The sequence below is a fragment of the Schistocerca piceifrons genome, chromosome 7, assembly GCF_021461385.2.
Source record: "Schistocerca piceifrons isolate TAMUIC-IGC-003096 chromosome 7, iqSchPice1.1, whole genome shotgun sequence".
Taxonomy (NCBI): domain Eukaryota; kingdom Metazoa; phylum Arthropoda; class Insecta; order Orthoptera; family Acrididae; genus Schistocerca; species Schistocerca piceifrons.
The window spans coordinates 532733906-532746515 of NC_060144.1; the positions used below are offsets into that span (position 1 = coordinate 532733906).

At 45.0% G+C, this 12610-nt stretch overlaps 1 protein-coding gene across 1 annotated transcript in view; it reads left to right on the plus strand.

Moving 5' to 3' along the window:
- LOC124709069 (zinc finger protein basonuclin-2-like) overlaps positions 1-12610 on the plus strand; it is a 577389-nt gene that overhangs the window by 220938 nt on the left and 343841 nt on the right. The window contains exon 4 of the mRNA XM_047240717.1: positions 2802-2904. Within this exon, the coding sequence (XP_047096673.1) occupies positions 2802-2904 (103 nt within the window). The remainder of the gene's footprint in view (positions 1-2801; positions 2905-12610) is intronic.

The following is a 12610-nucleotide window of genomic DNA, read 5'->3' on the forward strand; positions in this document are numbered from 1 at the left end:
GTGTGCTATTCATCTTTCCTGCGACCAACAGCCACAGTAGAGAACTGTGTGTTCTCGGGTCCCTCTGTCTCCACAGGCACAATCAGTATCCTGACCGAGATTTACACGCAGCAGATGAATGTGATATGGATCATGGCCTGTCAAGAAATGAAACATGCTGGGATTAATATGTTTCATCCTCCGTCGTTCCGTGATATTGGAGAAGAATGCATAGACCCTACGGATCGTTCCACATTTGTCCCGTTCCCTTTGACATCAGTTCACTCTTCAGGTTTTGAACTCTCTCAAGGTCCGTATTTCTTCCCCTAAAATGTCTCTGACTGTGTCTGATCTGGCCGTTTTCAACCAACATCTTGCCATGCGATACGTAATAGTTACGTGTATCGGTGTATCTCGAGTACCAGACGTAGTGCCTCCACCGACGTCGTGGCGAAAGCCTCCCATAGCCCCATGGGCCTCAGACGCTGGAGCGATGTCGATGTTCTTACCATCCCAAATGTCTTCCGTTGGGTTCAGGTAGGGGTTCTGGATAGGCCAGCCCATTTCAGCAACATTACTGTCCACAAAACGTGGCCTCACAACTCCTGCTTTATGAAAGGGTGCATCGTCATGACGATACTAACAATCACTGTCTCCGATTTGCTACATGCTTGTACCCAGCGCATAGTGCCGTAAAATGTATTCATATCATTCAGCGTTTATCATTTTCGTAAGTGGCGACAAGGTGGACCAGAGTAGGACTGTTGATATTTTCGACAATATGAGGAATCCGATACATCAGTATTTAAAAAAAAATCATTATCGGCCCTCGATACATCGAAAAATAATCAACTTATCTATAAATAGAAGAAAAATATATGGACCTATTGGTCTATAAGAGTATCGGCTGCCGGCAGCGGTGGTCGTGCGGTTCTAGGCGCTTCAGTCCGGAACCGCGGGACTGCTACGGTCGCAGGTTCGAATCCTGCCTCGGGCATGGATGTGTGTGATGTCCTTAGGTTAGTTAGGTTTAAATAGTTCTAAGTTCTAGGGGACTGATGACCTAAGATGTTAAGTCCCATAGTGCTCAGAGCCATTTGAACCATTTTGAGTATCGGCTGCACATTGTAAACATAACGAAGGGTTTAGAGCTATATATTTATGTGTTGATTTATTACTATTATGTTCCCTTGGAGCACGAACTGAGAGGAAAGCAGTGTACATTCACGCTTGGCGATAACCACTTTGCTAACAATGGTAACTGCATGTAAGCGGCGCAAAAACGGTGTCCGTCGTTCGGTTTCGTCACATAGCGCATCTGTGCGGAACACCTTACGACCACTTCCCTGTTTTTTCCATTCTGACAATGCTAGCGACCTAGCAGTTGTAGTGCGAAAATTGTGTGATGAAGTTAAACGCAGCAGTTTCTCTCGATAGCGCCGAGTGATGATTACGTCAACACTTCCGCCCAGACGTCTCCGCCCACCGCAAAGACCGATGTTGTCATTTAGATCTTTGTTATCATTTTCAGCAACTATTTTTGATGAATGCTGATGTGAAGAATTAGCACCCTAGCTGCGATAAAAAACTTTTTATTTTACTTTTTAAATTTATTTATTTATTTTTACCGGAACGGATTTACTATTTCTTTTCATCGGGAATCTTGTTATTCCATTCACACAATCATATCCAAGTGCAACCGGACCTCTTTCTGTCACCTCTACTTTCCTCACACAGTCAAAGAGAAAGACTCGACGTGATGATAGCTCAAAAAGTAGTAAGATTCCTTCACACAGTGAAAGTAAAATTATGTTCTACTACAATTTCAAACGAATAATTTCAAATATTTACTGAAAATAGCGAGAAAAATACAGTATAAAATGAAAATACCTGCGCTCGTAATTGCCATTTCGATATCGATATATCGTAGGAAAAAATATCGCCTATACACATCGATGATTTTTGGAAGAACATCGGTATATCGATATTTTATCAACAGCCCTAGAACAGAGCCAAATCGCGAAAACAGTTCCATACCGGAATACCACCTCTTCGGTACTTCACTGTAAGCACTACACAAGATGGCAGGTAAAATTATTCTGGAATTCGCCGAACCCATACCCTCCGATCGAAGTGCAACAAGTACAGCGCGATTCATCCCACCAAATCGCTCGTTTCCAGTCTCTGTTTTCCAGCTGCGTCAGTCTGTGCACCACCTCAGGCGTCGCTTAGCATTCGTTATACGAATGTGGGGCTTATGGGGAGCAGCTCCACCATAAAACCCCATTCTTTTAACTCACTCCAGTCAGTGAATGAAAATTAGGGGGAAAAATCGTGTACTCACAAATTCTTGTGCAGTCTTACGTGGGAGAGCCATCAACAACACACTAAATATCTTGACAGATGTAGTATGAGCGTGGGGGTGTGGTGGACTTGAAGGGTCACTATTTTATCTGTTTCTCGAATAACTCGAAAACTGCGGCTTCTGGTGAAAATGTTTCCCAGTACTAAACAAAACCACATTACGTTTCCTGGAAAAAAGTTTAATTATTTTTTTCTAGGGCTAATAGCTTTCGCGTTGCAGGGGACAAAAAATCGCATATGATTATGAATAGTATCTTAATAGTGTAAAATTAATGTTTATTGTTAAATGAAGTGGATTAAGAACAAATATTAAATATGTGCACCACATCCAAGTGCAACGTACGCTCGATCTGCTCCTCGTGACCTGTGCCTTTTCGGCCTTTGACCTTCATGCTCCTCACGCTTCCAGTGAGGACACGGTATTCCGGCAGTACATGGAGGTTTCTCGTGTGTTGCAGGCCATCCGCTGCACGGTCGCTAACTGCTCCTGCGAGTGCTTCACGCCCGGCAAGATGAACATCCGTTACTGCGACACCTGTGGACACAGCTGGGTGCCCCACGGTAAGTACCGCACATACCACTGCTCTCACAGCCTCCAAACAGGCAGCCAGCCCTGGGTAAACTCTTCTATATGAGCGCTGGGGGCCGAAACGTAATAACAACTTCGTTTCTGCTCCAGAGCATTATTAATATTTGGATAGTTTCCAGTGCCAAGGCTTAGCTCCTTACGTGTATCGTGATAACAAAAGACATTATGTCAGAAGTGAAACGTTTGACTGTTACTGTCCTCAGACAAGTGATGTACTTTTGTGGCCGTGATTATTTGTTCAAAATAATGTTAAGTGTAAGCAACACTCTGATGACTGCGGGATAACTGAGAACCTTTGTTGAACATTAACGCCAATATCGTTGCAGCGGAAGCATTACGCCTTCCAGATGTCATAAGCAGGATGTTTGTTCTCAGACTGCCCGAATATTGGAAAATTTGTGATTAGCTTGTTGACAAATGCCTAAACATAAAAACAGAAACGTCACAGCACTTGCATTTTATATTCTTTGCAAAAATCACTTGAAACTCCGCTGTAACTGCACAACTTAACCCTTTCTAAAGAAATAGCCTATGTTAGTCATTAAATTTGTGAATCTTAGGGGATATCTTAATTTTGATCTTCTGCTATTGGAGTAGATACTTCGTTACTTGAAACGAAACGCTGACCCTATATTACTGCTCCCTCTTTCGCCAAAATGAAGAACTCTTACGTCCAAACACTTCTCTTGCTATTACGACTGTCGTCTCTGACTTTTTTCTTCTCAGTCTGTGGTCGCAACAAGGCGACAGCACATTAGCTTCAGCGTTATTGACAATGGAGTTCCTGGATAATATTACTCCGAGAAACAAAGCTGTCGCCAATGGACACGAAAATTGACACTTGTATTCACTAAATTTCCTCATAGGGCGGGTTTCGTACTTCCATGGTTGCAAAGCAAAACTCATTTCTGTTACTTTGCAGTAAGATTTCCCCAGCAAGTCAGTCATCAATATTTAGTTTGATCCATTTATTCTGCCACTCGTAACTATGTTACATTTGTGACAAAGTATTCCATCTATAAAGAACGGAAACCAACATCCGACTCACACCAAACTAAATGTGGGGTCCGAATCAGATTACATAAATTCAGTAGACTATGTTCAGTTCTCGCTTAAATTTAAAATTTACACGTCTTCTGAAAACCAATAGGGAACAGCAAGAGGGTGAAACTAAACGTCAATTTCAAATGAAAAATTACCTTTTATTGGAAGAACTAAAACCTATTACTATATAGAATGGAAGAGGAAGAAAAGGCTCTGGAGGAGAAAATCAATAACACCCCCTGAAAGTCGAAATTTTGTCACTCGAACAGGCCTCATGTTCGGACCTAGCTTGTGTTCTCCCTGGCTCTTGAGCCTTCTCTGAGAATATCTTTCACCTACGAGAAGTAGAGAGTGTCCATAAATTATCTTTACAACTTAAAACTTTAATACCGTTAAAACTACACAAGACATTAACAAACGGTTTTCGACATGTGATGAGACAAATCATGAAGTTTTGTCTCCTCATTCATACACATCAATGGGTTCGCCCTTAGTGGCACGAATAATGAATGTCTAGTCAGGATTCCATTTCTCTCCACGTACCATTCAGGATCTGTACGGTGACATCTTCAAATGCATTGCAAATGCGTGCCTTCAAGTCTTGTAGGTCTTTATCCTTGGTTCGGTACACCAGATTCTTTATGAGACGCCACAGGAAGAAGACACGGGATCGTGGCGGCCATCGAACTGCACCATCTCGCCCAATCCTCTTATCCGCAACATTTTCATCCAGAAATTGACAGACATTTAGGGACCAGTGGAGTGGTGCCCCATACTGCTGGAATATGAAATCAGGTTGCAAGTATTCCAACGGTGGCTCAGCAACTCTTGTAACTTGTCTGGGTAAACACCACCGTTGACTGCAGACTCGATGAAAGAGAACCGACCAATGATACAATTGTGCATCAGTCAGTACCAAATACTGACATTGAGACTGTCTCTTTCCACTTCATGTGCAACATGAGGTTGCTGTGAATCCCGCATACGAACGTTATGACTGTTCAGTTGGCGAACAGATGAAACACAGCCTAGTCCGAAAAACAAATCTTTTCCAAAACGTCATTGTTTGCCTCAATTTTGCCTAGAATACCCACTGCAAACTGTTCGCTCTGAGGTTTGTCCGTAGGCTTCAATGTCTGAAGCAGCTGTACATTGTAGGAACATAGCCGTAACTTATTAAGAAAGACATTGTGCAGTGTTGAACGCCTCACTTGCAACTTCTGGCCGCCGTAAGCACCGATTTTGTCGGACTACTTGCAAACTCCTGCCGTACCTTGTGCACGTTGGCGTCTGAAACAGGTGGGCCACCCACCCCATTTTTATAGAGAACACTATTGTTTCCATAAATAATGTATGCCAAGCCCGAATGGTTGCTCGGGACGGAGGTTGCCTTCCATACCGTATTCGAAAAGTTTCGTTGCACTTGAGTATCGGTCATCGTCTGCATGAACGAAATTACACATTGAGCTTTCTCCTGTGGCGTCCACATTTTATCAGGTTTTCAGTTTCATTTTAGCGTCAAAAGGTAAAAGAAAACTTTCAGCTATCTTATCACATGTTGAAAACTACTTGCGGTATTAGTACACTTTTGAAGTCTTTAAAATCTTAAGTTGTAAAGATAGTTTATGAACACCCTGTACTCTATCTTTCCTACTTTGTTACAAATGACAGACGACCAGACATAGGCCTTGTCGCTTTCACTGTATTGTGTATTACATTACAGTATACTAGACAATAATGAAAAATAAAATGTTTCCTTTGTGTGATTTACAACCATGCTGCCTTCTAGCAACCGCTTGAGCGAATTGCGACAGATCTTCAAGCTACGCGCTCATGGAAAAGTTTATATCGCCCAGTCTCTCTGTATTTGGTTTACTTGGAAATATTGGTGATTGTAGCAAGTGTCATATGTATACGTAAGTCTGCAGACTGTCGCGGCCGTTGACACTGAAAGTAAAATCTTCTACGCCCTTATGTCGGATCATGTTCCCCTTCAGCTGCTTCTACACGACCGAAGTTTCGATCCGCCCGCTGGGATTTTCTTCAGGTTTTTCTGTTGCCCTGTCTGTGTTCAGCTAAGTGAGTACACTGTAAGATCGTGAAGATGATCCCAGCAGAGAAGAAACGGAAGCGGAACATAGTGCGACGTAACTACCTAGAAGATTATATCGTACTTATGTCAGGTTCGCCAGGTGATAGCTGCAGTAACGGTAGTGCTGTGTAGCTACCTTTATGTCGCCAGATTATATTATCCAGAAGAACGGTATCCAGGCGGTTACGTTAAAATTAGGAACATATTGGCGGCACTGGCAGATTTTATCTCAAATATATAAAAAATTCTACGATGGATTTTAGAGATGTTTACTCACCAAGAGAGAGTGTACATATTGTATTTTGCTTTAGAAAAATCAACAGATTACAATCTCCGACATAGATTATAGTCAAAACTTATTCATCGAACTTCAGTGTTCGCTCCAGCATACTGACATGTTTGTACTATTTCAGAGTGCACTATCGTCTGCACCAGCATCTATAGTGGTGCTTTATTGATCGCTGTACTATGTTTAGTGTATGATACTCGGTATCATTTCCATTTGTGTCCTACCTGTTGCGTTCACGAGCGATGCGTGAACAAGCTCCTGCACTATTTCAATGTTGAAGTACTTGTGCTTTATGTAACCAAGAGCTCGTGACGCATTATTCGACTAATCTCTGAGTCAAATTACGCTTCCATGACTAATCACACATTGAATTTTCTCTGTAACCCTCGCATGCAGAAGAAACACATGTACTGCACAGGGGCAACTCTTCTCCACTTAGGCGTCCTGGGGTAGTACGAGTTACATACTGATAAATAAGTAGAGCTCCAAAACTGGTAGAAAGAGTATATTATACGACACGTCACACACAAATGAGATTATGTTCACCAAAAGAATTATAACTTTATGATGAATCTAACACCGGAACCGTCGTAAATACGGAGCTTAGCGTTCTTTGAAAGAAATCTATCAAGGAACGAAGGAAGAATGCCTTTACTTGAATGACTATAAGGCTATTCAACCACCTCATCAACTTCGATGTGTTGTAGCGCAAAATCTCCTAAAGTAAGTTAAAAACTATAAAACTTTATTCAGGAGCTTCAACCAAAAATGACATTTACTTCCACTTAGCGTAACGAAAGTGCGACCGTGTTAATGTCCCGCTAAACCGTCTTAACCAGGTAAGTCACGAGCTGTTGCCACTCTTTGTGTGTTGAAAACCTCCTACAGTGCCGCGATATGCTTTTGATTCTACTCTCCCTCTGATAATCTGACTAGTGTTCACAATTAACTGTTAATAAGGCTGGTTGTGGCCTGGATCATCTCCGTTACGCATCACACAGTAACTATACAAATTTACTGCCTCAAAGATATGCCCACAAAATATGTAAACAAAAAAAGGAAAAAGTCAAAAAAATAAAAGACAAATTTACTGAAGTACCCTCACAAACAATATTTAGTGGGCATGTGTATTTGCAACGCTGTTTCACAACGTCGATTCACACACAAAGCGCTAATATCCCAGTGGTAGAAACATAGTAATCTTCATTCGTATCAGCAAAAATACACGTCATTCACATGCTCGCATTCGTACAGAACTGAACACGCATCATAGTAATCAGAATGAATGATGTCAATTACACAATTGCAATATAGTGGCCTAAAACAAGTGTTATATTCGAACTACAAACTGCCAGGTACAACATAGTGTGATTCTGATTAAAAATTTTAGCCATCAAACAAGCGATCAAGTATCTGATAGCTGTTTCATTAGATATGCAATTTAACTATGCGTTCCATAATGGTTCACGCTTTTTACTGTTATCCAGGCCATACGAACAGATGAAAGGCATCGAAAATCAATTCAAACAGAAGCACAAGGTAAATGTTCACTGCACTCGCTATATTCTGAGATTAAGCGTGTATGAAGTTACGAAGTGCCCAATTTAAAAACTGAGCAGACTCTAACAGAACTAAAGCTGTTTACTGACGTACTATCATTGCTTTGTTGTCATAGGAAATGCTTCCGGCGGCTCCAGTTTCGTCAGTAAGTGAATCTTCACTTGCTCAGTCATCTCGGGCGTTGTCCAGTTCTCCTGTTCCATTTTGCACGTACAGATTATTCTCTTGATATTGGTAAGGGAGAGAAAGATTTGGACAGAGAGAGAGGAAAGAAGGAGATGTTCACACAAAGACAGAGTGGAGAGAGGAAGAGACGAACACAGATAAATAAGAAAATAGGAGATGAACAGCGACAGGGAAGGCTTAAAGGAAATGGACAGAGAGAAGGGGGAGGAAAAGATGCGTGGAATCTACGTACGTTGCATACGCTTGTGTGGGCAAAGATGCGTGTAATACGCTAGTGTGTATATTGGGGCTAACCAATATTCGCACCCTCGGACGCCACAGCTCGATGCCTTGTATATTAACAGCACAAAAAGTCTAACAAATGTTTGTCCCGTGCATATTTTCGGTAGAAAATGGAGTGGAAGGAAGGCAATTTGGCGAAACTGCAACCGCAGTGGATACAGTTTTGGTTTCGAAAATTTTAATTCGAGAGCTCAATTCTGGGCCTAGGCGTAACCGTGTTATTAAATAATTTTTGTCTGCCCAATTATGGTGTAGTACACTGTTCCTTAAACGATACAAATCCTACAAGTACCTTTTTTTTAAAAAAAAACATTGAAAGTAACAAGTGTTGGTCATACATACTGAAATATTCACAATCAGTCCATTTAATGTAAACATAGTCCACATAATTATGAAGCCGTCACCGGCTTGCAGAATGCCTTGTTGATAATCTGGGTCCCATGACTTCGTGGGGTCTGCGCCACATTCGAAACCTACCACCAGTTCTCACAAGGGAACCTCCCCATCGCACCCCACTCAGATTTAGTTATAAGTTGGCACAGTGGATAGGCCTTGAAAAACTGAATACAGATCAATCGAGAAAACAGGAAGAAGTTGTGTAGAGCTATGAAAAAAATAAGCAAAATATACAAACTGAGTAGTCAATGCAGAACATATACAACATCAAGGATAATGAGAGCCTAAGAGCCCCGTGGTACCGTGGCTAGCATGAGCGGCTGCGGAACGAGGGATCCTTCGTTCAAATCCACCCTCGAGCGAAAAGTTCAGTCTGCTTTCGGCTGCGGTGGGGCGAGGACGTCCGCTGCGCCCCGCCGTGCGCGACCGTGAGCGATTGCTTGTGTTTACCTTCTCGCGGCGTGAGTTGTATTTGTTCCAAGTTCAGTGCGACTATGGCACACACATGGCGCCACGATACGATCAAAATTACTTTCCAACCAGATCACGCGAGTCCTCGAACCTATGAAATAGAACAGTTCATACGCGACGACCTACGTTTAGATCCGGCGACTGTCGTCGGAATACATTTTTCTATAACGGCGAGCGTGGTTTATGTGAAAATGAGCAGTGCAGAGGTCTGCGCGACAGTGGTGTCTAAATACTCGAACTCTCTCAGATTGAAACATTCTGACGGGCATATCGGTGCAGTGACGGTGGATCATGCAGGCATGGGCCTAAGGACTGTACGGGTTTTTGAGCTCCCCTTCGAGGTCACTGAGGAAGTTGTCAAGGACGCCTTCCCACCATATGGCAGTGTTATCAGCCACGTTGCAGAAAAGTGGCAAACTTTCTCGACGTATAAGGTCTACAATGGTGTGCGCCAAATTAAACTTGAGCTCAAGAAACATGTGCCGTCCTATTTGAACATCGGTGGCTGTCGTGCAATCATCATGTACGACGGTCAACCGCGTACCTGTTCCGGATGTGGGCAGGAAGGCCACGTTCGATCGAGCTGCTTACAACGTAGAATTACGCAGATACCAGTGGGAGACTCCGTTTCCCCGACGGGGACGACAATCCTGCCCCTCATGTACGCTCAGACGACGATGTGCACCATAGTTGAGGACGAAACGGGTGATCAGACACATCCATCAACGTCAGCAGTGCTAAGGGAGGAAGAGGAAGGACCCTCGGTGCCAACCCGTATGTCGCCCCCTCCATAGCAACAACAGCAGCAACAATCCCACGGACTCCAGACGCAGCGTAACATTCAGAACGCGATGGACGTGGACGCGAACATTGTCACGACCGCGGCTTTCCTAGCGGAAGGTGATACGACGCTGGATTGCCTCCCAAATTCGGATACGGATGTCCACGTTCGAAAGCAACGTTCGCCTCGACGACGCAAGCGACGTCGCCGGACCCCTTCTGACGATTGCCTCCTACACACGGCCGGTCAAGAAGGTGACATCTCATCAGACGGCATGGATGCTGCGCCTGCTGAGGATCTAAGCGGTGTAGACGGTTCACTTGCCCATACCACGAGTGACCAGTTACTTCTTGCACCACAAACGCGGCAGGTCGCGTCGACGGATGGCGCTCCGTCTACCTCTACCAAAGACGACGTACGTGAGAGAGATTTAGGTGCCGATCAGCTACACAGCAACGTGTTGCACCCACTGTGGTCGGACGATGTTGAGGAACTTCCTGAAGAGGGCACGGGTGACAGGGGAGGGGGCGGCATTGGGGATGCCACTCCTAGCGTGAAAGACCCATAATTTGTAAGGGGTTTGGTGGGTCCGGCATCTCTTGCGTTTAGCTTTGATTGCCATGGCGTCTACCCTAGGTGAAGAGGCTAGGCAGCACACCTTTCGCCTTGCCACAATCAATATCAACGCGATAAGGGCACCACACAAACTGACAATGCTACAACGCATGCTTGATGCGGCGGACATCGACGTGGCCCTCTTACAGGAAGTATGTGTCGCTAGTTTCCCTGACTTCTACGGATATACCACCCACATCTCCCACGCCTCTTCTACCGATTGTGGTGTGGCTGTTCTGCTACGGGACGGTTTGGTGGCTACGGACGTACTGTACTTACCGAGTGCAAGAGCCGTGGCAGTAACTGTCAACGGTGTACGGCGCATCAATGTATATGCCCCTTCAGGAACAGGGAGACGGAGAGATCGGGCCCGCTTTTTTTCGGAAGATATTACGCGTCTATTTATGGGCCGCGTAGACGATATGCTGATCGGAGGAGATTTTAACTGTACATTATCTCCGTCTGATCAGCAGCCACATCACGTCCCGTGTGCGGAATTGGAAATGCTAGTGCGTGACCTCCACCTGATCGACACGTGGCGCCACATCCATGGCCCAGCTCCTGGTTACACCCATTATACAAGTCGGTTAGACAGGATTTACGTCACACGCACCCTTTCGACGGCGACGAGAGGAGCAGGGCTCTGGCCCACTGCATTCACCGACCACATAGCCTATATTTGCACCATTGCCCTCCAACCTGCACATGTGTGGCGCAGCAGGCCCCCTTGGAAACTGAACGTCGCCCATCTGGACGAGCCGGCATGTAAAGGTGCTATCGAAGAGTCGTGGAACGCGTCCTTATAGCGTCGTGGTCGTTACCGATCGACCCTCAGTTGGTGGATTGAATGTGCAAAACCTGCTCTTAGGCGCACCTTCATGGCTTACGGCCGAGAAGCGGCGGCATGGAGGAGGAACACGGAAAACTTTTATTACACCGTCCTACGGGAATGTCTTGCTATGGAGCCCTCACCTGACAGGCAGATCATAGTCAATCGCGCGAAAGCGCAGCTCGTTTCCTTAGCACGCCATCACTTACAAGGCGCTGTTATACGGTCGCGTGCTCCAGACATGATACAGTCAGAAAGGCCATCTCCTAGAACGCAGGAGGCGCCGTAGGGCATTGGTAACCGACATGATAACGGACGACGGACGACACGTGGCAGAACCAGCAGATATAGCAGAAGCCTTCTATGGCATTACGCTCAACTTTATTCAGCAGTGCTCCCTGATATGGCGACGGTAGACACCGTTTCAGCACATGTCCACGGTACAGTTCCACCAGACATGGTACCGACTGTACTGGGAGAAGTGACAGAAGAGGAAGTGCTCGACGCCATTGGTAAAGGTGCTCCCCATAAATCACCAGGAATCGATGGATTACCATTAGAGTTCTATCGAGCATTTAAACAACTGTTGGTACCGTGTTGGGTCGAAATTTGTCAGGAATTGATGTCCCCGGATATACCGTTGCCTGCACCGTTCTTGGAAGGACTGATTGTCCCCATCCATAAGCCGAAGGGACGGAATCATGTCCGCGATTATCGCCCCTTAACGTTACTGAACAGCGACTTCAAGATCTTTTCGAGGCTGCTATCAGAACGTCTTCGCGGCACACTATTGCACGTCCTGTCCAGCGATCAGATGTCCTTGGGGGGACCCAACAACATCGGAACTGCGTTATGTCGTTACAGAGATCTCATCTCCCTTGCACGGGTGAGACGTTTGCCGGCAGCCCTGGCGTCTATCGACTTTAGCCAGGCTTTTGACCGTGTGGGCCACACTTTCCTCACGGCCGTTCTACGGCGCGTGGAATACTCCGACCCCTTAATCACAGTGCTCACACGCCTTCTGCATGGGGCTACTTCTCGAGTTCTTGTTAATGGAAGACTGACGGCACCCATGCCGATCCGCCGATCAGTACGACAGGGACGTCCATTATCAACATTGTTATTTGCATTGG